Genomic DNA, 26,104 nt, shown 5'->3' with positions numbered 1-26,104 from the left:
ATGCAACTCTATTTTTCTTGACCCAAACCTGCAGATAAAACAATCCACAAACTAGCCTTAAAAACAGTTAAGTCTACAGGGGTAATCTTGATTTAAAATCTTTCAAAGTGCTGTATAGAGTATAAAGTCACATTTAATGACTTTAAATCAGCAGAAACAAATTTCAAGGAGGCAAAAAATGACTTGACAGTGTGTATTTTAGATACAGAATGTCACCTGGTGCACCAGTGTCACATAAGGGAGGAGAATGTTTTGGAGTCATTACCACTGACTGGCCCTGTCGCCTCACATTACTATGTGATCATTAAAAGAACTTGCTGGTTGTTGCTCACTTGAGGAATGAGTCAGGGCCACAAGCTTCCCAGACTAAGACCCGAGTTTGAGCTCAGTGGTGAAGGAAGCAAATGTGTCTTTTACTTGTAATGAGAAAACTCAACAGACAGATCGTATTTATTTCCAAAAGAGTGTTGGGACTTATATTTATAATACTTATTTCTTCCCCTTGCACAATATATGTCAATGTTTTAACTAGGATAGTTTCCTGATTCCCCCTCATTTTTAAATAAGATAATGCATTTTTAGATTTGTAATTTATTTCCTAAATGTTTCCCTTTGTCCCTCTAGGTTAGAACTGGGGCTCTGAAAAGTTTTTTCTCTGACTTATTTATCGAGGACAGCTGCTAGACAGCTTGGATTTACTGCCGTTTCAGTGTATCCCAATGTTAATTCAGAGTCACTGCAAAAATCTAAATGTTTTATACAACTGTCAAACCATTTATGCAGAACAATCCTGGTTCGAACTTGTGTTGGCACAATAGCATGATACAGAAAGAGTGTATCTTGCTAGAAACTATACTTATGTACTAACCACTTACCTCATATAACAGTGTCCTTGAGGCAGGTGAGGATAAATTGTTACAAACCTGTTCCCAGTGTGACCTGGCAGCTGATCATGAACTATGTGATGTATTAATGCGTTTGAAAAACACCCTGCAACAGTGTCTGACAAGGAAGCGGGATGATTCTGTATTTCTCAGTGATCAACATCTCCAGTGATTGGCTACACACATTGTGACAATGAACATTATCACAAAGCTTGAGTCTCACAATGTGCGTTGATAAAAGCATGTACGATGAGGTGAGGCAGACACAAAGCTTTTGATCTGTCGTGCCGTTGTTGAGCAACACAAGTGCTGTTTCCTTGAACTGCAGCCGTCGTTGGCAGGACGCTGTAGTAAACATTAAGGAACTTTGAAGTTGTTTTCGTGGAGAGGCTTGTGATAGCGGTTCTGTCAGGCGACTCTGATAAGTAAGATAATGATGAGGATTGTTGTACAAATGAGCAGGAAATTGAGTTTTTTTCTGAAGTGATCCCTGCACCTTCCAGATAAGGCCCTGTTGAGGCGTTACAATAACAAGTGCAGGGATTTGTAATATTGACTCAATGAAACAGCGTAATCTACAGTGCAATATGCCGACAGTGTTCAGGATTTATGTTGTGTGCTTGTGTGATGGTTCGGCAGTGAGATCTGTATTAAAAAGGCTAAGCTTGCCAAATGGGTATCATGCTGGTGTTAAATCATCATTTCAGTATTAACCCAAAGTTGACTTCCAAGTTCTCCTCCGCAGACCAGTTGTATTCTCCATGAATAATACTTCAAGTGGGAAATATAACCAACATTTATTTTACAACCCTGGGATGACTGAAACTCCTGAGATTAGTAACATTAACGTTGTCATTATTATTTCTCATTTCATTCTTGATCCGAATGTCATCTCATTAGATGTCATAAGATAATGACAATCCCTTCATTTTCAGAGCAGGCAATCTTGCGTCACAGGATAGTGTCAAAAAGACAATTAAGTCTTCACTAAAATCAAGCAAAATGGGGATGAGAGATTTTATAAGCGGTTATCAATCCAGTGTCAAAGATTTCATTATGTGCATGTTTGGGCTCTTATGTGTATTGACTATGAAGCTGTTTTATTTTGAAATGTGTTATGATTTCAATGCTTTACTTTTAACTCCTTTGAAAGTGGAGATTTATAAGTGTTCCTCTCGTGGAGAAAGACATGTGCTTTTTGTCTCTCAAAGATTAGGCGTGCCGCGTCTCTGTGTTAGTTTTACTGTATATTCAACTGTTATCCTCTTATATTGTAATTTTTTCAAAAGTGAGGAGCTCTGTGCAGTTTATCTCCTTAACAAATCAAATTTTTTCATTTTGAAGTTTTCTGATATTAACTGAGTGTTGCTTAAAATTCCAGAGAAGACCAGAAGTGTTCTCATGTTTTGTGCCAATCATAGTTCACTTCATCCCCATTGTTCTATGTGCACAAATAACACCATACCATGGAGGAAAAATACCCATCATACCAGACGTGCTATTTACCCAGAGAGGTAACAGATCATTTACCGACTAGGCGGTCACTGCGCTAAAGTGCCTCCGTTTTCCTCTGAATTCCTTCCCACACTGTCTCTATTGACCAGTGCTTGTGAAAACGTGTCTGTGGCTCAAATGCAGTCATAAGAATCTTGGCAGCTTTCACCAACTGCTGCACATCATCAGGGGTGGGAATTGATTTTGGATACTAAATTGGGTCATTTTTATCATGGGCTGTCATCAATATATAATTTAAAAGCATGGCCTGGAGCGAGCATTGCCTGACTGCCTATTGGACTTTTACTAGGCCCAGGGGAGCAGGCTCCCATGTGCCCCCTTTCAGTTAATGCATGCCACTATGTGTGAGGATTCCACCATCACCTGTGATTTATACCCCCAGAGGAGCAAAGATAAAGCAACACACAGGCATTCACTGCCTGTATTGCAACATTTATATGGTGCTCTTAGATTTTTGCTGGGTCTGCCAAGACCATGCTTATCTGTGACTATCATGAAAACCATCTTTTTCAGGTGTTTCCTCTCAACATGCTATCCTGGTTCTTTCTTTTTCTTTCCATTCCATGTAAATTACACCCGGGTGAATTTCAAAGTAATCACAGCCATGTTGTTGTGAATAACCAAACTATTGTACCTACAGTAGAGTCACGATGACCTTGTCAAAAGTTTATAGTGATATGGCTCTGTGCTCTGGGGGAGGTTTTTCAGATGCAAGCAGAGGATTCACTGTAGGAAAAGCCTGTTTTTCTCATCTTAGAATGTAGGATAAAAACAAGCAAGCTTGTTGAGTGCACACTAGGCGAACCCACCTTCATAACAAGCATCTTCTTTTGTGCTGTACCTTTATGATGTAAATGATGCTGATCTCCTTTAAGTTTGTCCTCAGGCTTCATGGAATGAGTTTAATTTAGCAGCCAGCTATGTCTTAAATAAATCTTAACAGGTCCTGAACATGAACTTACTCTTACATGTTGATGATTTGCATTTCCCACCATTTTCTTCCTGCCCGGTGATATGGAGTCAGACCGTGTGATCCATATTCAAACATTTAAATCAGTTGCACTGCATTTGCATGTGAAATTGAGGATTTGAAGCCAGGTCGTCTGCATAGTGAGCAGAGGGACACCCTTCTTTTGAGGGAGATTGATACTGCAAACAAATGGAACAGCGTATTAATAACTGTCATGAATGGGGTGTTCTATATTACACTGTAACAGAGTGTTTTTTCTCTGTTTAATAAATCTGATATAATTCTCAACCTCTTTGCTTTCAGCTCAGGAAATTAATCTGCTCTCTCACAAATAGAGAGAGGCTCGGCCCCGGTGTCACTTTTTAGGTCACTTTTTAGGACAAAATCAACCACAAGATGGCTGCTTGGCCTTACACCAAAAACATTTTTATATTCGGGTTCAAAAGAAAAAATACCATGCATTTTGATAGTTGAAACAGAGATGAATCGGGTGTGTTGCAAAGGTCCCCAGCCGGAATTGAAATGAGAACATTGCTGTCTTGAGAGGAGGAGTAAACGATTCTAATCCAATACACTTTTTGTCAAATTCATTGAATATCTTCTCACGGTCCACATACTCTCTTCTTTGTGTGTGTTGGAAAAAAAAAAAATAAATAAAGTATCCCTGGATATGTGAAGAGTAAACAAAAAAGTGCCTCGGAACAAGCCACGCAACAATATTCTAGCCAATCTGCAACAGAGGTTGCTCGTGCACAAGACACAGGGAAGAAGATGAGGGGGGGAGGGGGAAAGGGTACATGGTAACGGATACTGCCAATTTAAGGATTACTAGGGGGAGGCAAAGGAGCGCACTACCCTTTAGTCACCGCCAGACCGTGTGAGGTTTTCAATGGGATTGGTTGGCAGAGCTTCTGAGGGAGCACTAACAGGAAGGGTGTAGGCACCAACATAAACAGGCAAACCAGCTTATTTATAACATTTCAGGTGATTTATGCAGTAATGTTGTTCTTTATACTGTGTTGCTAGAGCGAAAAGCTCTACAGGCCTTTTCCCTCTTCCATGCATCTTGGAAAAAGGTGACATAGGGGAAATTAGTAGGTACATATTTTTGTGATTAATTGACAGATTAATTAATCAGTATATTTATTTTCTAACTTTTGCTTTTTCCATGAGTACTTAATGAGCACTTTGTGAATATTAATATTGTGCTTTTCAGACATTACTAGTACTGTGAGCTGTATTTGAAATTCTAGAGTCGACTTGTTGCTTAAGGCTTAAGTTTTGCTTTGTCTTAATTTCATGTCGCCGAGCATGTACGAGCATGTTCATTCATGTTTGTTCATTTATTTGTATTTCAAGTTTTATATAAGTTGATTTTATTTGTGCCACTGTGACAATAACAAATAGCATGCGTGCCATTTTGATGGACAACCACAGGAATATTGATGTCCTTAGTTTTCCTCTACTCTACCTTGAAATGACATACCAGCTGAGACCTGCTCTTTACAGAAAGGTCTGGTTTCATTCCACCAACTGAAGCAGTGGTAAGGTGGGACAGAATCGATTGTTGTGGGCCAAATTGAACCTGTGTTGAGCTGCAGGCAGCCACGAGATAAAGCCTCTGACGATGTCCGCTGTGTTTATCATCAGGTGGCCTTTTCTGTGTGTGCTATGCTGCGATTTTGATGTGTTAAGTCATAATAGGGGAGCCACCATTCTTTGGAAGGGCTGCCAATAAAATCGCAGACAGAGGGGATTATATTTCATGTCAGCCGATTATTGTTTCCAGCCTCCCCTGTACACTTTGTTTCAGCTGGAATGGGCCTCTGCCTCAATTTAGCTGCTTTCCACAATATTTTGCATTGGTAATTTTTTTGTTTGTATTCAAGACATTACGTTTTGAAAATGTAATTTTTGAATGGTTTAAATTCCATTTAAGTGTGGGCCTCTATGCATAAGTCTCCCTGGCATTAATGCAGACTGCTGGCCATGACTGACTTGCAGTTGTGAGGTCTGTGTGAAAAGGGATAATATTACCAATTATATGGGAAAGATTTAGTCACAACACAACAGTTTTTTTTGCCCAACAGAACCATGTCCTCACGCATTAAATATGATAACTCTTGTACATTCTGTAGTACAATAAATGTCTTGTTATTATCTTTATGTTTCAGAGAACCACAGGTGGAATAAGAACACTGTCACATCAGCCAACTGCTAACTTGAATTGCATTTAACCTCTTAGCTTGTATCCAATTAATTATCTTCATAACAATAGTCGTAGCCAGTAGCTTCAATGCCAGTTTTGGATCAGCTAACTCTGGTGTACAGACAATAGACCACACATTGCATATGGACTGTCAGATACACCAGTTTAATCACATACAGTAAATACCCCCTCAGTCATCTGGTAGTATTGAAGACACAGCAGCAAAATAGTTTTATTGCAGCTGACGGTCCTCTGCCAAGCTTTCTCCTTCCACCAACAGAGATAATTTGCCACTGCGACAGTGCCTCTGAGTGTAAAACATTGGCTGAGGATGCACATACAGTGTGTTTGGACTGCCTTGGAATTGAATTTGTCCTGACAGCAGAGTCTCGCCGAACTTGTGGTTCAGTCTTTTGAATCTCTGTTCTGGGTAGACCTGTGCTACGAGGACATCGAGTTGTGAGCCAGCACATACTTTTTCAAGTGTGCTAACTCTGTTACACCAGTCGTTATCTGAGATGACCAGCTCAATCCTGCACACCTGCTGCTATAGAAGGTGGGCAATAGCCTTGTCGCTAATCAGGTAGGCCATTAACAGAGAATGACAATGACTTCAGTAATTTTATGGGCACAGTAAAAGCTTCTTTCTTTGAAGAAGAAAATACTAATCTCCTTTTTCTCTCCCTCAGGCTATGTTTCCAAGTTGACTTAATCAAGTGCAGAAAAGAATATAACAGTTCTCTTCAAGCATGCACCATAGATCTCGTGAATGTGTTTAGATGCTGGCTATCTCGTGGTCTGCTGTACCGACTCAATCCCCAGCCTTTGGTATAAGAGGAAAAAGGGATCACATGCTGTTTTTGCTGAATTTGAGAGAAAAATATTCAGTTGTGTGAATAACTGCTTGGAGTCAGAAGCCCTTCTCCCGAGAGTACTGGAATTTCACTGAGTAAATATGAAGCAAACTGGACATTTACTGCGTTCCCAGGTCAGGTGCCCAGTTGTCATTCAGGTTTTATGAATACCTTCAAGTGCTTTTCCCTTCTCTCCTTATTTTCCTTTATGGAAAGTCAAACATGTCAGTGATAATGTTCCTCAACCAGAAGCTTTATATGTGATAATAAAGACCCAGTGTGAAACCAAGTAAGTCCACCTAGAACCAGCCTCCAGAAAAGCCAAATCTCCATCAACTGAAAACATTTTTTAGAAATAATCCCCTCCGGCAACAGTCTCCTGGTACTCTACAAAGGTTAATTTTTTATTTTCTTGGTGACCTACATCCTACATTCATGGAGTAGCACAGTACATTCATGGCAGTGACAGCTTTCAGCAAAGCCTAAAGCTGTTGGTTATTACAATTGGCTGATTGGCTGCAAGCTACCCCTAAGTAATAGCTAAATGGAAACGCACAATGAAGCTGCCTTGGGCTACGAGATAACGGCACAAAAACACCAGCACTGTGTGTCTTTTGCAGTTTTAGCTCCCTAATGTTTTTTTTTTTGCCAGACTTTGGCACTTGGCATCTCGAACACTTCACTCTTAACTGCCCACACCAGGAGCTGTGTGTGTGTGTATTGTATATACATACGGGTCGGGAAACCTTTTTAGATGCTTTTGGATAGAACCTACAGCCAGTCAGAACAACTCGTGCAGAGTGAAAAATGTAACTCAACAAATGCTGCAAGTTCAATTGTTTGCTCTTCTTTTAGAGGGAATATAACATCCAGTATGTTGCAACATATCGCTCTAAATCAGATGCTGACATTTTTGTTGTTTCCGAAAAATCCTGAGCTCGTCTGCCAGTGATTGTTTCGAACCCGTCCTGTGGAATTATGTTCTACAGATAAAACTGTGCTGTTCAAAGCAAGTTATGGGTGAGATACATATGGATGTTTAATCTTTGATATCTGTGTGTGTACGCTCGTATATTTACCGTTGAATATTGAACTATATATGTTAGGTCTATTACAGCTGTCTACACAGTACACAATATGGGGAACGTTTATGATTAGGATGAATAGTTAAGTAAAATCTTTTGGAGTCCAAACCTGTTTCTTTTTCCTTGTTAGTGAGTAATGATATACTGTGTATAGCTCTCTATGCAGAAACACACAGGAGAACTAAAAAAGCCTGTAGCATAACAGTCTAGAATCCAGTCATAGTTTAAGTAGTTCAAATATTACTTTGATATTTAGTCTTTAATTGCAGTGGATGGCTTGTTTTCAATATTTGTGTGTTTTCTCTTATGTGTATTCGTGCACGTGGCTGATTGGCTCGTATTGTTTGAGTGAATCATTTGCTCACTTTCTCCTCTCAACTGTATTTGTGTGTGTTTTGGTCGTGCCACGTACATCAGAGCCCTGGATTGCTCCTGATGCTGTACTCAGATTCTCTGTATGGGGGGAATAAAAACAAGAAAATCGTCCAGTTAATTCATCTCCCAGCTCGAAAGTCTCATTACACCGCTGATGAGTTTAAGGATTGCCTGAGGTGGAAGGGGGCTGTGTTTATGGCTCAGCAATTGTGCGTACAGAGTTTCCTTTTCTCATGTGGATGGAAAACAGAAGACGTGCCGAGTAACCAGCTGTAAGAATTATAAACACAGCCTCGCTTACACACTTTATACAAATGAATACATGATTGTACACTTATTTAAAGCTATACGTTTAGTTTTCTGATGTCTTTATACAGTGGCTGCCAAATGAAGACAGATATGGTTGGTGAGAGAATTGATCCGACCTTTCCCATCGTGTAAGGGATATGATTCTCTCCGCATCTACTTTATTAGTGTGATGTCGGGACACAGTGAATCCTAATTTAGGCAGTTACATGTAGGTCACAGCAAAGCTCCAACACATATAGTGGAACATGAATATGTATCTACTGCTTTCCTGCTCTTATATAATTTTTTTAGACACTATTTTTGGGATGCAGTTAAGCAAAATTCTAAATTACCAGAGTGTATTTTCAGTAATATAACATTTTAAAAATAGAATTGTGAGTCAGATTTGTCCATGGATTAGGCACCACTCACTGTATTGAAATATCAATACAGCACTGGTTAGTTATTGTAGAAAGTCATTACAGATAATTCAAAATTAGACATTTGACACCAAAGACACATTTTCCAACACGTAGTCTGGTGGCAGGTGTTGGAGGCTCACATGCCGTTTTAAAGAGAATCATTGCTTTCAATTGCAAAACAAGGGTCTGGTTGTTGTAGTAACTTGCAGTTATGATCTAATTCTCTTGGTAGTTTGCTGATTTGAATGCACATGTATGAGTTGTAAAGGTTAGACATAGTTCGAGCATAACTTTTCTGCATTTAGATTGAGGACCATGTCTTATGCTAAATAATTTAAAATGCATTCCTGCTGCCACTGCCAAATACCTTGTACCCAGTTCCACATCTTCCAGTCAGTGAGTCCATTTAATGCATTCCGTTACCTTTCCCTCCCCTGCTCTGCCTCTGTTGTTAGGGAGCCACCAGTCATCTGTGCTGTAAAATAAAACCAATATTCTAAGGGGATGTGACCTACCATCTGACAGATGTCTCTTCTGTGACTGCTCAGCTTAAAGCCAATCAAGAAGAGCCCGGGTGCCTTTTCCTTTCCACTGAACACATCATTTCCATCTCAATCTCATCAATAATCAGGAATTGCGATGGCAGCAATTGGCATGATTGCCAGAGTTCACAGAGCAATACTTGGGAAAATGTAAAGGATTGCTGTCTCCATGGATAGATGGTGAAAATCTAACTCAGTGATTAAGGGTTGACATTTCTCATTGTTAAAACACTGGACTGCTGTGGAGTGTGTGTGTCAGCAGGAAGAGCAGGAATTCAATCAGATGTAAGCAAGAAATAAACTTCACATAAACAGAGTTAAAACATTTTAACACACTTTATCTTTGAATGACTTGATGTATGTGTTTATAACGTCAGCGGTGCAGAGCGTTTGGTTTTTAATTCTAAATGTTTTGCTTTTTCATGTCTTTGCACAGTTAAATGAGAAGTTCTATACAACCATTGTGTTTCTCTTTCAATATGAGCTGTGAGGTTAGCAAATCAAAAACATCTAAACTCACAAATCAAACATTTAATATTATGTTTATTAAATCAGCTCATAACCAGTCTTTACAGGGATGTTATGTGCAGAAATAGTTTTACTTAGTATTTTTTATGAGTTAATGAGCTAAAACTCTGTAAGTCTAGATTTTAACATGCCCCTTGCGTGTTCATTGTTTTATGATGCAAAATAAAAACCAGTCGTATTTATCACATATAACAACAAACACATTCGTTTGAAAGACTTCACTCGGGTGTCTCAACGACAAACGATGCACGTTGTGAGAAATACGTTACCATGCAGGTTTTATTAAAAACGTATGTGGTGATTGCGAGAGAAATATTCACGTTTCTTCATCAACAAAAAGAAGGGAGGGAGGGAAACACGGTTTGAGTCATCACCCACCCTCACACTCTTACCATGAGTCATGCACCATCAAACAAGTGCAGATGGTTAAGTGTTTGAAAATCGGAAGTATATGCAGTGGTACAAGCATAAAAATGATATAACTGTAGGAGATCAATGATGTTTACCTCTGAGGTTGAGGTAAGCTAATCTTAATATATAAATCAATTTTCTTAAAAGACCACAGTACTTAATTAGGAGCATGGTGGGAAGTATTTTTGCCACTTTACACACTGACAGATTTGAGATAATTAATAAGGTGACCATATTAAATACCACATATCAAATTAAAATATATGCATCTATAATCATTAATGCTGTGACTAAATTACATTATTTAAATCAGGAAACATTGTTTTCAGAAAGTGAAGTAATTCACTTTAGACGTGATGAATTTATTTAAAGCAGATTTCATATTTTTATTTGAAGCAGTTAATTTGTTTATCTGTTAATTTAGTTTAAAGTGTGTTGTATTGTTTTAACAATCACACGACTGTAGGAAAGAGTTGCCAGTTTAAAATGAAGGTTGAATGAATTTAGTTTGGTAATATTTTGTGCAGTTCCCTCTGTCTAGCAACGGTGTCTCTCGCAGAGGGAGCTCTTGAGCTACAAATGGGAACACAGCAGAGAGCCCAATGACAGAAGGGGAAAGGGAGCATGTGAGAAAAGAAGAGAACAAAGAGTGACTGAGTTACAGGACGAGAGAACCCGAGGAAAAACTGACCAAGATGATAGAAAGCTGAAATATAACAGCAAGAAGGAAGCAAAGGGGATAAAGACTTGTCAAGACTCACTTACTCTCAGCTGGTTGACCTTGATGCTCGTATTAATCCACCAACCACCAGTGTGCCACTAAAAGCGCTCAGAATTCTCAGAAAGAAAATGTATAAATAAGATAAAAACCTAAGTAAGCCAATCATTGAAGATTGGGTCGGGGATGAGTTGTAGACACGAGTTGTATTGTTTCCTCAGAGCAGGGGTATCGTGTTGAGTCGGCTCCCAAAGAAAACACGTAGGTTCCAGTAGTTCTGAACAGAAATTCAACTAAATAATTATATCACAGTTATTATTCTATTAATTGCTTGTGATTGAACACTTTCATTTTTGTCTTTATAAATCATATTTTTACTAAGTTCCAAACCTCCCGCCAATCCTTTTTTTATTTTTGAATATTTAAGGGAAAATTGATTATCATTAAATATGTATTTGTTTGTGTACATTTTACACATGAATACATTTTTCATAAACTATGAATTTAGCATGCTGTAAATACTCTCACATGTTGGCTCTTACGAACCTTGATTGAGCTTTTTTTTTTTAGCTTTTTTCAACAGATATTTTCCTTATTTTCTTGCTCAAAAAATAAAAGGTTCTAATCAGCCTTGTTCATCAGCTGTTAGTTGATAAATCCTCAGGCCATAATCATCCCAGCACCATACGGCACACTTGTAAATTAGCTAGTTGCTGGTTAACAAAGTTCCACAGAGCAGAACACATTCAGAAAAAAAACATTTGTATTATTCCAAAAATAAAAAGTGTAATTTTAAACAATACTATTTGGATTATACATCATTCAATAAATAGCACAACATCTTTAACCTAAACGTTTGACACGTAGGTATGATAACATCTAAAACATTAAATTCAGAGAAGTAACACTGATTGGCCTTTTTGTACAATATTTAATGCATAATATATTACACAATCACTCTGTGTAACAAATTATGGGTGTGTGCGCGTGTGTTCCTGCACATAAATGCTGCATATTAATTCACGTTGTTTCACCTAGTGTTGATAAGTCAAAGCTGGGATTCTGTGTTTAGCTTCATAGGTGCTTTATACTGAGAAATAAAAGTTGTTTCAAGCGAGTATTTTCACATCAACACTCTATGATTGTTCCGTTTCTTGGCTCTTGCATTTTACAGATCTCAGGCCAGTCGATACATCGAGTAAAGTTTTGGGTCTCCTGAACCCAGAAATGTCAAGTGAAGTGTGTCCCTCGGAGGTGTCGGGTGAAATAGCTACAGTTATGCGATAAGGTACAACTTTGAAGTTGTGAATGAGGTTATAGGGATGAGTCAACCTCTGCAGGCTATTATGATCACCACACCCCCATCACTGAGCATCTCTCCTCTCCACTACGCTCACACAAGTCATCTCCTTCCCCTGCTTCCAGAAGCCCCTTGTTGTAACTAACATTCATATTTAGCTGTAACGTAATATTGAAATCCATGTTTGTAAATACATATTTCAGTCAAAGGTGCTGTAAGCTTTGGTTCAGATATATATTTCAGCTCACCATCTATTTCACCCGACAGCTCACTCAGTTCAACAACCAGTCTAGCACTGACTGCCGTGTGTGGACAACACACATTTGGCTCCTGAGGCTATGGTCACTCATCTGCTGTTGGCGTCTGTCGCGCACTGAATGTTCTGCGACCACCCAGCTGTTTACTATTTACTTCCGTCTCATACCTTCCTGCAGTTTGTGTGACTTCAGAAACATATAACAAATATGTATTGAGAGAAGAAAAGCAACCATCTTAAAGTAATGACAAGTATTTAGGTGTGTGGGTGGGGGTACACCGCCGCTTCCCTGTGAGTTTTTTATTCTTTTTATTGCTGAGACTCATAAATACCACTGGCACATCACCCTGACTGATTTCCTCAGCACTTCCTGGGGAATTGTCATCACCCCAGGTCAATGTCTAAACTTTCCCATGCATCAAAATATATTGTAATTGACTCCATTTGTAATTCCTCCAGAGATCTGGCACTGGGCTGTAGCTCCGATGGCTGCCAAAAGCAATAAAGTCTCACAGACATGACCCTCATTGTAAACAAGGCCTCCTTCCAGAGGGTGAGGTGCGGTAAAGTGTGGTTTTTTCGGTGTCTGGCTGCACTTTTTGCTCTTTGGCTCCAACTCATACTCCCCTTCAAATGTTGTAATTTCAAGATTATGTATTCTTCATGTCATGTTTTATTCTTCTGGGGTTAACGCTCATGAGCTCCACTCCATTCCATTATATGCAGTTTTTAAAATATTGGTGCAAAATAGAACAGTTTTTTATAGATGCCAGTATTGGATGTGAAGGAGCTACAATTAATACTGCATTGCACTGTACTCTGCATTATATATATGCTATAACACAGTCTGCTATAGTGACAGTAATTAATATAATAGTACTTGTGCTGTAAGTCATGTTTGTGTTCCACAGTGGTATAAAATGATGTAACATAAAATGACATAATCAATTATCTCTCCACTTTTCTATCAGTGCTGCACCAATTATAAATACATTTTTATTTTTAATTTTGCATTTCATCATATTAGGGAATCATTTCATCTGTAATATTAATTACATCTTGATTTATTAAACACACTAAAGTGTGTTATCATTGCTGCACTATGCATGTGCAGATTTGAACCATTACATATTTTTAACCTCATGGTTTTGCTCTTTGGTGGGGGGGGGGGGCTTCAGTTATAATCACAAAACAAATACTTCATTATGATAACACTTCTGTTACAGAGGGCTTATGGAAAATGCGAATTAAAAAAGGGAAATAGAGCACAAGTAAAAAGGATTTACCCTTTTATGTTTATGCAATTAGCACAACATTGATGGGGAATTGCAATTGTGATGGTTTATGCTTAGTGTGAATCTGTGTTGAGTGAAATTAATTGCATTGTCTACCAATGACATCATCTATTTTCTAGTCTGAGGTAATTATCTTATTACTTACATATGTGTGTGATCATTTATAATACAATATATCTAGTCCATTTAATAATTCATCAAAAAAAACAAGTAACTTTTCCCTTACAAAGCAATGCAATGAAAATTAGAACAAGATGATAGAATTCCTGCCTGAAAACCGAGACCCGTGCCCTGAGGTTCAGTGAATACAGAAGAAAGGTTTCCTCCAGCCCTTTGGTTTTTACTGTCCATTAAATATCCTCATTTGCCACTTTCTCCTTCCTGCTGTTTTTAACAACAGGTGCTGAGGTAATCAGAACCTTTTGGCTGCTTTGTAACAGCAACAATATCACTTTCACTCCTGCAGAATGAAGCTGCTTTGATTCCTACTGAAAGGGGAACACAGGGTTGTATTTATCCTCCTGTTTCATTCCTCTGCTGTTCACTAGTCTGCCTCTGACTTCATCTCCTATTTACTTTCAGGTGCCACCAACGGCAAATGGGAAAAAAAAGAGAAAGGATGATTTTTTATATATAGTATGAATATGTGTCATATCAAACTGGGTGTGGGAATATTTTAAATTCATTATATTTGTTACAAATACTTAAATGGACATTAGATGAATCATTGTCTTGGCATCATTCTTTTGATCAATACTCAATTTTACCATGATGTGATGAATATGTCCCTCAGCTGACATCATGTACAACATCATGTGCGTCATGTGTAGAGACGCTTCAAGGTTGTCGTCTGTACACTGTGCTTCATATGAAAAGAGGCTGTGACGAGGTTTGAGACAAGATATGAAGCTGGAGTGGGTTAATTTATTCTACTGATCAGGACATTTATTAATTAAAGATATAAACATATATGTATGATAATTCCACCTATGTTATATAATTTGTTGAATTATCTGCAATGTTTCCAACAATTTTTAAGATAGAGGCACGTCTCATTTTGCAAACCTTATAATTGCATTTTATCCTCGTTAGCTTGGATTTTGTCCATTTCTGCTGATGAGAGATAATGACTATTAATTGAAGTTTGCTGCGTAACATGAACTAAATTCTTACACATTGCGTCATCCATGAACATGAGTCAGGTAGATGTTCATAAGCAATGGTGGTGAAGACAACAACTCCCCAGATCCCATGCTGCTTCATGATTAGGTCTTTTTGTCAATGTTTTGTTTTGATTGAAGTAACATATTGTAATATTAATAATTTCAGATTGTTATTTTCTTTTTTATGGCTCACGGTTTGATACAAAGTCAAAGTCCTCCTTATATACGTTGAATTAAACATTATCAATAAAGCCTAATTTCCAGATATAATTGTAGATCCTTACTTCTGAACCCCCCCCCTCACCCATGCCTGATAAGTGTAAACATTTAGCCTTTGAGGTGGACCACCACCAAGTCTATATGTGTATTCATTTATCATAATATCAATTTTTTCATTAATGCTTGAAAAAAACATTTTGTCCTGGACCACGTCTCTGACGTATATAACAGGCATATTTCTACTGTCTGCATTGATGCATTTCATCTGCCTGTCTACGCAGCAACAAACATACTTTTACTCAGATAAGGTGATGAATGCATTTATGAACGACCTTCCCTGGTTTTATGTAGCATTTGTCTTTGTTTTCACAAGTGTGTAGATTATTTAAAACTTGATCTTTTATGCCACGTTGGCAGCAACGTTGAAAATAAATCTCAATTTCCTTTGTAACCTTTGGCGGCACTGCAAGAGCACTGGATGAAAGATTGGTATTATTTGTCTATAAATCAGAATGAAAATTACCCCCTTCTACAAATGACTGAATATAAAATTGACATCTTCACATTATAGCGGTTGATTTGGTATTGTGAGCTGCACAGTATTTTTCTCTGGCAGTTTATTTGAAAGAAGCGGGGCAAAGCTTAATTAAATACTTTTTGTTTGTCTTTTGTTCTGTGGGAATGAGTGATGCTTCAATAGACAGTTTTACAGAGCTCATATCAATAACTGTGGGAGGTTGACCACAGAGGAGTTTTTTTTATGCAGTTTGTGTTATTCACTCAAGTTAACCTCCTTTCTTTCAAATAACTTTTATCTTTGTTGTAGGCTTTGGTGTCCCCTATGCATCACTCAACCTCTGTAGTTATTTCAAGTGCAAAGTCATCTGAGCAGGCCGTAGAAAATATAAAAGAAATAAAAGAGTTTAAGTTAAAAGAGTCAAAATGTCAGATATTTTATTTTGTGTCAAAAAAACACTTTCTGTCCTTTCTAGCAGCATTGATTTAGATAATTCGACACATTTCAGAAATGATCTGTCTTGGAAAATGGATATATACTCTATGTATCCCTCTCTTTCTTCTCCCTCTCTCCTCGGATCCTCTGGAAATGTGTATTCAGAAGACGCCAGTGTTGCCATGTTTTGTCCCCTAAAAATAGCAGCTCTAATTTAGTGGTAATCTCACTAATGAAATCCCCAAAGAATCCATGCTAGCTTCTGTACACACTATATTATTAGAGCAAAGAAGGGCGGAGATATTAATGTATATGTTTTCTAAAAAGCATAAACTTGCCTCTAGAAAGAAATGCACTTGCACTGCCACAGATATGTGTGCCAGTTTGTCTCAAGGATAAGTATTTCCCTTGTAAACAATAGTCTGTGTTGCAGCCCCATGGCTTCACTCTGATCCTGTAAATGGCTCCCCTGAAACACCATCACAGTTAGCTTGAGTCACCCAGTCTTGGCTACCATGGATACTATGATCAATGTCAGAGCCAAATAATTACCCTATGCTATCGCTTATGCCACAAGCGGCGATCCAATGAATGACGACGGCCTTCCCGTGCCTCGATAAATTAGTGTGAATTTAATTGTTTCTCCTCTTGCAACCAACTGCCCACCTCCCATGTTGTTCATTTTCCTTTTTCACCATTAGTGGGGCTGAGTGCATTGTGACAAGAGCATGTGGATCTCTGAGGTCCTATCAGTGGAGAAACAGGCTATGTGATAGTGTGGTTTTCTCACTGTCATCCCCAGGAGTCAGTTTTGTGAGAATTGTGGAGGAGGAACTGTGAATCTGCCAGTCACTGGATCCATCCAGCCAGCCAGCTACCAGGTCTAATAATGACAGTGACCTCACCCCTTAGTCTTGATGTATTGCATCTCGACTGATCACAGCTGTGTGTGTGTGCGTGCTTGTGTGTGTGTGTGTTCCAGCAGGAATTCACTTTTGATGTCTTTGTGTCTGGGTTGATTGTTGTTTCAGTGTGCTGGTTGTGTGATGCACCGTCTTGCCATCCAGTCTTATTTTCAGAAAATGAGAAAAAGAGCAAATCCAAGTTATGGAATTGACGTAAAGCAAGACAAGGTTGACCCTTATGTCACTGAGGCCACATCTCTTGACATGTTGTCCATTACCACACTGGTCACTCCTTCAGCACAATCAATTACTGTCTGGTGAATGGACAAACCTTGCAGATGCGGGGGTGGTTTGTGATAAATAATGACAGAACTGTTCCAATCAATGCCTATTTTAGGTTATCGATTTGAGTTTTAAGCAAATCTAAGTGACAAGCTGCAGAGCAGGATGAAGCGGTCAGTGGTGCTGATTGGTCAAAGGTTGGACATTCATCATTCATTATCTCATGTCACTCGCAGTTTCTTTGACACAATTTAAAATACATGTCAAAACAAGGTCACTCATCTATCACTCGAATATCACTTATCAATGGATTTCATCATTCATGCATCAGGGCATTTTTTATCTTCTGCCAAGAAGGTTGTTCATGTGTGTACCCGTACAACCAGCATTGACCCAGCATTCAGCTTTCAAATCAAAATCTCTCAAAGAGATTATGAATAAACCCCACGACTTTTCACCTAGCTTTAGCAGAGCAAGTCATTTGGGTTTGAAATTGTTTTTGGAGTGAAGCTCAAATACTCATTACACTTACAGTATCTAATTAACATCCCAATACAATATCAGCTTGCACATAATGGGGGTTACTGATGGGGCTTTGGCAGCAGTCTGCCCTCAGTTGAACGATTTGTGTTCCGTGAATTTATCTTTTGTTTGAATTTTTAGTTTTGGGCCTGAGAGGCCAAGGGCTTTAGTTGGAAGATAATATTAAAAGCAATTAAAACTGAAAATAAATTGCATTCTGTAGTAAAAGCAGACATGCTTTCAGTCAATTACGTGTCAAAATTGCAGAGAAGTGACAAAGCCTTTAAAAGTAAATACACTGTTTGACTGCAATTCAAAACCCATAATACGAAGGCTCATCTAGAATCAAGGCCTGTGGTTTAATGACTGCATATGACTTTGATTCATTTTCCTCTTTACTTTTCTGGAACCGTCCACTTTAATGTTTGTGTTGTGTAAGTGTGTATGGGTTTGTGTCAATACAGCTAAAGTCTTAACAGCAACCTAAACATGGGACTGGATCTATGCTCCTGTCCAATCTGATCCCTTAAGATGCTGCCCGCTGTTTGAAGTCTCCACTTGAAAGGGCTAATCTGAATACTGTGGATTCCACGGCAACTCTGCATACAGTGATTACAGACTGATTAATGAGCCACTGCAGACACACACTGCAGACACACACTGTACACACACGCATCCACGTGTTCTGTCTTTCTAGGCCACACACAAATGGATAATGCAGGAGTCAGTGTGTCACTACATACATGGTCTAAATCATTCAAATGTAGTTCTCAGGGATCTGTGTTGTTTTCATCATGTGCCATTAATGAACATTTTTATAACCCCAGCCTGAGCATGATTATTGTCACTAATCATTTCATTGTGTATCTTATTGCTTTTTTTTTTCTACAGTGTCGGCTGAGATCTTGAAAGGCAGTTTGACTACCATGGAACGTCAAATTCAGAGGCTCGAGAACGACATTGAGAACTTTCCCAAAAAAGATGACCAGCAAGATAAGTTTGTGGAAAAATTGTCGATATCCTTTTTGATGTGGTAATTTTCACACATCACATAGGTTTGTACTTTTGAAATCATACTGTCTTCTGACGTATTAGGACATTGTTTGGACCAATTTTCCACCAGCAGTGTCAAAGGTGCGTGCTGTGTGTATTCTCCCTGGCAGTGGGTAGGCAGTTTAAGTCACTTGGTGTGATAGGTGGCACCCAAGGGAACTTGGGAAATGCATCTGGCTGCTTTTCTGTGAGATGTTGATCAGATGTCCCTCTTCACTCCTCCCTGTGTCCCAAGAGTGAAATCATGCCTGTGGCTATTTTTGCTGCACTCTGCCACCGCTGCCTGTCCCCTGGGGGACTCTAATAGGGGCTCTAGCCCCTCAAACCAACTTATCGCCTATCCCTGATTTTATCTCCTGACTGGCCCACGAGCCTCTCCACACAACCGTCCGTGCACTATCTCCTCTCGTGGCACCTCCACTGTTTCGATAACAGAGTGTTTCACTTAAACCCAAGCATATCTGCTCCCAAATTGAATTAGCCATGTCTCTGCACTTTCTTCAATGCCCTTTCTGAGAGGAAAGGTCCTCACTGTGTGGGTTTGACCAATGGTGGAAATCAAGTCTTTTCAATACCTGAGGCTATGGTGCCTTTCATGACAAGAAAACAGTAAAGCAAGCAGCAGCACACTATCTTTGTTCTGAGCTTTGTTAAGAAACAAAATATTTTTTATGTTAGGTTCTACAGCATTTAACCTGATTTCTGCTTTCTTTTGTCTAATATCTTTTGAGGTTGACTTTGCACATTGGGTTGTGTAAGCATTATAGCCTCCAAACACATTAACAATCTGCTCCCTGTCAAAGAAGGGCTCTTGAATTTGTGTAATTAAAAAAAACGAAGCAGGGATCTCCCTGATGACAGCTCGAAGGCAGAGCAGGCCGGCTAGAAAACTGCTCATTCCAATGTCAGTATTGATTCTCAAGGTCCTTTGAGAACTACAGTGAGAGGAAATGGAGAAGTGTAGATCTACTGCAACATGGCTCTTCCTCACTGTCTGGAGTTCCCCCTCTGAGATTGGCAGAAAGAAGTTAGCTGACCATGACCTGAAACATCCCACTTCCTCCCCCTCTCCCTTTTTCCCATCTCACCTGATTACGATGTGGTGTCAGGAACATTGTTCAGTAGCATTTAATAGGATCTATTTTTGTCTGTAACGTATTTAAAGTAGGAACCAGCAGGAAAGCACTGCCATAACATATATCTCATTCTCCACCTGTGTTGTGTTTCTTAATGGATAATGTTGCAGTTTTATTTCATCTGGCTTCTGCAAATCACAGAATTACCACAGTTATACAGAAAGTATGATTTTAAGTATAATTTCCACTCCTTTATTATTTGGGGTGGAGACACGGAAAGCAGTCAAGTTTTGAAAAGTGCACGGCCGTTAGTTCTCTCAGTTAGCTCCCTGTAGTGTTTGAACTGCTTTTCATCTCCTGTGTATAATAAAGTGGTATAATTAATTATAATGCAATCACGATAACACGTTGACAGGAAAACTTTATTTCTACGAGGAGGAGAAATTTGCTGCAGGTGTTTATGTATCATGTATGGGATCTCTAAGCTCTAATTTATCTAGGACACAGGTGTTTTGTCTCAGTCTTCCTGCTACAGTACATATTAATAGGACACTAGTGTTATGGAGTCGCATGTTGCCTTCATTTTACCTGTCATTCTGTTACAGTAGGACCCGTGTGTGTATACATGCATGTTTCAATTGAGCCCACTTCTCTGATGTCTGTCACCCAGAGAGATATTTCCTACCAATCTAAACATCCCAAGACACTGAGGCTGTGAAACGTGCACGGTGATTGGAATCAAACCTCATACAAACAGAGAGATAAAGAGATAAGAAACGGAGGCTGTGCTTGATTTGCCGAGGTTTTTAGGAGCAGTGTTTGCAATGAGCTTAGGTAGCGCTGCAATCTGTGTTGCACAGCTAAGTGTTGGAACAAGAACAGTGTGAAATACAGTGCTGTATATTTTGGGTTGACATTTCCTTTGGTACACATAAGATAGCAGAGTCAAGGCAAACATACCTTTTTAAACTTTTCCCTGGGATTAAAAAAAGGATGTTGGTTCCTTGAAGCATGACAGATGGAAGAACAACAACAGCTAAAACTCGTACATTTGATGCTTGAGCAACCCTGAAAAAGTTAAGTGAGGCTCTGTTGTCTTGACTGTAGAGCAGGGTGATAAATGAGTCAGTCTTTGTGTGTGCGTGTGTGTGTGTGTGTGTGTTACAGGGAGACGGGGGAGAGAGTAATTTACGGTGTGTGAGTACCTGTGCCTCTGTTTCCCTGTGACTGTTGTCAGCTTTTTCTTAAGATTAATTTCAGAAGGCCATGGTCACTGCAAGGTATTTTAAATGTAATATGTGCCCCAGAGCAGCCCAGTTTTAATTAAAACTTCAACAATAAATTATGTTTTGTTGTTTTTCACCATGCATGATTAGTGTTCCTAATCTGCTCGGGCTTCAGACATTTCAGGTTTTATCCATTCAAGGGATACATTTTTGCAGCATATAGTTTTTTAATAACCTGTCGTCTTTAGTGGTCATCTCATGTGCATAGGTTTTCAGAGGGAATCGGTCCAATATGATAAATGTAGTATTAGAAGAAATACAACACATAGCAGTTAGGATATACTGAAATAAATGGGCAAAGAAAAGTGAAGAAATATTGAATAAAAGAAGCACAGAGTAAAAAAAAGAAGGAAGGAAGGATTCAAGAGGGAAAGAAAGAGGAGCAGAGCTTAGTAGAAACACTTTATTTGGTTTTATTGATACATTTTTCTCGTTCCATTACTGTAATGTATGCAAATGACTGAATGGGGTGTTTGTTCAGCAGTTTAGTGATCTCTATCTGTCAGAAGTAATGGGAGCCCACAAAGGCTGTAGAGTTGAGGCACAAGCCCCCAGAGAGCCCTATTTCACTAGAGAGGCTGTAGCTATCACACTCACACACACACACGCGCACACACACACACGCGCGCACACACACACACACACACACACACACACACACACACACACACACTCACACTCCTGTTGCTGCTGGATATGATAGAGTAGAGCTGCGGGCTCAGAGCGGGACTCTGCATACTGGAATATTAATGATAGTGAGGTGGCTCGATCGTCATGGTGAGAGGCTGGACTGAACCTTGATGGATGCGTGGACATGTCCAATACATCTCCCCCCGCTGTACTCAGCGTCTTATCCCAACCCAGTGATATTTAGCTTAATCTTTTATTTCCCAGAAGGCCAGAGTCAGAGTGCATCACTCTTAATCGGTCTTAATTTGTCCTCTGAGGGCAGCGTAATGTGAGTAAAATGGTTTTACAAAAATAAAAACCTTCCTTATTTTAAACTTAAAATAATAGTCACCCTGTATGATCAAGCTATCACCATAGGAAAGAGTACTGTTTCCTATGGTAACAATCAGTGATAATGAGAAGAAGGAATCATTGTGATTTGTGGGATGCAGTTTTCCAGTCATCTGTCAAAGGTGTTATTTGTTTATCATTTTATTTTTATTAATTTGACCTTAGCACGGTTAATGACTGAACAGCATTGTCTAAATGACTGTGACTATGTAAGTGTGTCTTTAGGACACTGAAGTAGACTTTTTTTTTCCTGTAAAAAGGTTTTCACTCAAATATTCCTTCAGTTCTGATATTCAAGGCTTCGCTAACAATTCCCCGTCATCACAAAACAACAGGTCTTCAGCAGTAATACAACCTAATCAGTGCAGAGATAGTGTCATTCAGTATGAACTGTACACACATGGAGTTGGCACTGGAGGTTGGGGTGTGTTCTGGCATTAATCCAGCAGTAGAGGTAGTCACAGAGCATGATAATGGATTTCTTAATAAGAATATAGCTGGATTTCTGTTTAAAAGGGGGCTACTGATACGTGATGGTGAAGAGAAGGCCTCCAGCCCTGGAATCATACAAAGCCCACACATCTAACAGGGTCCTCCCACACAAGGTCAGCCCAGACACACTTTTTCTCTGCCCCAGCCTGCATTACCACCTCTGTGACTTAGAAATCGACAGATACATTTATACAGGCACCACCTTCTGTTGTTCTCAGTGATCAAAGCCGGATTTAGTTCTCACTTTGAGGGAAGAGCTTTACAACTATTTGTTTATGGATGGTCCTTGTCAGACAGCAAGACTCTGTCGTCTTCAGGCGAGCTTTGTGTACAGGTGCAGCAACCTCTTATATCGGCACCCGGCTCTTAAGGTCAAATAAATGGTTGTTAGTGGAACATTGTTCTGTTTAGCAGGCTGCAGAGTTAAACTGCAGAAACAGCTCCCATTAAACTGTTGTTTTGTCTGGAGAGGTGTGTCTGGAAGTGTTATTCCACTTTAGTACACCTGCATATGCTTGAACGAGAAGAAACTCAGATTACTTACTGAATCCTGTTTATTTTGGTGTATTTGTATACTGAAATTGGGTTAAAACATGCTGGTGGCACTTTGCTAGCTCCTTTTAATTTGTAAAGCAGAAATACACTAACACCCACCCCCCTCTGCCACACACAAAAACCTGCTTTCTTCCACTAATGAAATTCACATCAAAACTGTGTGGCCAATTAACTGAAGCGCAGATAAACCACGGAGCATTTTAATTATTCAAAATTCAGTGGAAACTGGTGTAAATAAACACAGGACATGTTTAAAACAGACAGTCCGCTGCCTGAGCTCTTTATCTGTATCTTTGACCTGAAAGTGAATGTCCATGTTGGATAAAGCAACAGTAAAATACAATCACTTTAACTAAAATTAGTTTATCATCTTATCTGCTAAATGTTAGAGGAGATATAATTAATATTTTGATCTGTGTGTGAATAAACATTTACTAGAAATGGACCATGCTGCTCTTATAATAAGTATATCAAAGAAAAGGCAAAATGTATATGAAAAAGAGCACGACTTGGCTTTGACTCATTGTTGGCACAGTGAGTCAATGCATTCTGACTTTCAAACCATATGACTCATATCCATACATTATAGAACTTTGTGTAACCTATTGCACGTACAGTATTGACGGTCATTTAGTACAAATCTTGATATTACTCTGCAAAGACGTTTCTTCTCTACTGTAGTATTCAGTAAACTTTGTTTAATTGCTTGCTGTGTCGGCCCAACACTCTAGTTAATGGTATCAAATTTAATTTAACTCAACTTAAGCAAATCTTTACATTTAAGATGGTAAAAACTTACATTGTTTGTCATTTTCTTTACTAAATGACATTAATGCTCTGTTTTTATATCGTGCTCTTCTAGGCTTGATGACCATTCAAAGCACTTTAAAGTACAGTTTTGCCATTCACCCATTCCCACACACATTCATACAGTGCATCTATGTGCAGCGCTTTCCCTACCACACATCATTCATACGCTGCTGGCACAGCAGTGCATGGGCAGACGGGGATCGAGCCGCCAACCTTATGAAAAGAGGACGACAGCCGCTTGACATGCATCACAATTATTATGTGATTATTAAATTAGTGGCAGATTGATTCATTCATTAATCATTTTACCTCTTTAATTAATTTTGTGAAACAATCATCGGAATATAAATATAAGTAAGAAAAATGTTTCCTATAGGTTTGAACATATTTTATGGCTTATTTACTGCACCGGGTAAAATGAAAAATTTGGCGTTTCAGCACAGAATCCCACTACATTCAAAATATGCCTGTGCAGATCTTTGAGTCTGGCTCTGACAGCTCTGGCTTTCAAAACAAACTTTGAACCAAATTAGACACACATCAGCCATATATTAAAATCTGATGAAGCCAAAAAACAAGTGACAGATTTCAAAGAATAAACATACACTGCTTTGTATCAGCAGAAAAATATCATTTCGCCATCGTCTGTGTTCACTGCCAGACGGAAGACTATCTCCGTGCCCTCTGGTAGTATGAGTGAATTCCCTAGAAGTTTGCCAATCAGTATCTTGTTAGGCTGTGACACTTGGCTTGATGCGGCGTCTCCATTAACCATCAGAGCGAGCTTGCTGACAAGTCGCCTGGATTGTCGCTCCCAGGGGCAGGAGGAGTTGTGACGTTGGGAGTTCACGAGGTACACCCATGAATTACACTGGATCTAACTCTTTGCTCCTCAGTGAACAACTGTCATATTCCACTGATAAAGCCTCCATGCCCTGCCAGTCCTGGGTATCCTTGGTAGTATACGGTATACATCCTTTGGGATCTACGATGTCCTATTGGGATGCATGCTGCCTCGCAATTTGACTGCTCCCTCACACACCGATTGTATACATCCCCAGGCTTCCTGTGTACGTTGGATATTCATTATACATGGTTAAGTACACACATACAGAGTCAATGTATTTAGCAATCTGTAGTGTCCTGAATAGAAAATAATTTTAGTCAATCTGTTTTATCGTCATGTTTCCTTGTGTCGCTCAGCCGCTGTATAGCTTCGCCCCCATTGGCCCAGGTCTCTGCTGATTCGTTCTGCTCCACAGAAAGTCAGGCTAAGGACCCAGTGGCAGCAGCACCAATCTGTACCTCATTACGTCCCCAAAAGGCTTGGGCTTAGTGCAGGGTAATAGACAGAGGCCCAGCCGCCCTCATTTGTCATGGGCTCCTGGGTTTGATGCAAAGCCCCCCTTGAGCACTTGTTGCTGAGCTCTAATCCTGCAGTAGACACCAGCCACGCTTCTCTGCTTAGCCATCCCCACTCTCCACCGTCATGGCTCATGATTTCACTTTCATTTGATGTTTTAATGAAATCCCTGAGACTCAGTTGAATGGCAGGCCCATTGTTGGCAAATTATTCTATCAAATGCAAGTGGAAGGCAAACGTGACTAGAGTTATTTGTCTAGTAAATATGAGGCAACGAGGGTTTACTGTGTTTTTATTCAGTATATGAATCCATGGGCGATGTCTGTGTTAACACATGAAATCATGTAAACTAAATGGCACATATGGCTTTTTCCATGTCCTCGATAGCCGCCTGCATTATCTCTTTAAGCAAGTTTTGTAATAACTACTAACAATATTACAGCTTCTATTGTAGTCGTTAATTGTAATATGAGTTGGGCAAAATGTATTTAATGCTGGTAGATAGTGCACAGAGCTGACATTTATACAATGGCGGACATTTATTCCTGAGCAGCCCAGTATAGTAGCACCATTTGTTGTGCCTTATTGCAAATAAGTGCTGTGGGGCAGTGCCCAAGAGGCCGGGGAAAGCTCCTTGATGAAAAGGCCTCAGTATCATTAGCTGAAGTTGCTGTGTATGCCAGTTGAAAGCCTTTCTAAAATGTAAATCAAACTAATGCCCAAACACTTTCTCTGCTTTCCTCGCGGTAATGTT

The 26,104-nt window shown here is 39.3% G+C and overlaps 1 protein-coding gene across 13 annotated transcripts in view; it reads left to right on the top strand.

Annotated features, from left to right (window-relative positions):
- diaph2 (diaphanous-related formin 2) overlaps nt 1-26,104 on the top strand; it is a 323,897-nt gene that overhangs the window by 213,184 nt on the left and 84,609 nt on the right. For all 13 annotated transcript variants that reach the window (XM_069531062.1, XM_069531060.1, XM_069531059.1 and 10 more), the window contains one exon: nt 18,587-18,711. In XM_069531062.1, the coding sequence (XP_069387163.1) occupies nt 18,587-18,711 (125 nt within the window). The remainder of the gene's footprint in view (nt 1-18,586; nt 18,712-26,104) is intronic.

The sequence above is a fragment of the Paralichthys olivaceus genome, chromosome 9 (assembly GCF_024713975.1).
Source record: "Paralichthys olivaceus isolate ysfri-2021 chromosome 9, ASM2471397v2, whole genome shotgun sequence".
Lineage (NCBI taxonomy): Eukaryota > Metazoa > Chordata > Actinopteri > Pleuronectiformes > Paralichthyidae > Paralichthys > Paralichthys olivaceus.
The sequence above is the reverse complement of the archived record's forward strand: the minus strand, read 5'-3'. Positions and strand labels throughout refer to the sequence as shown.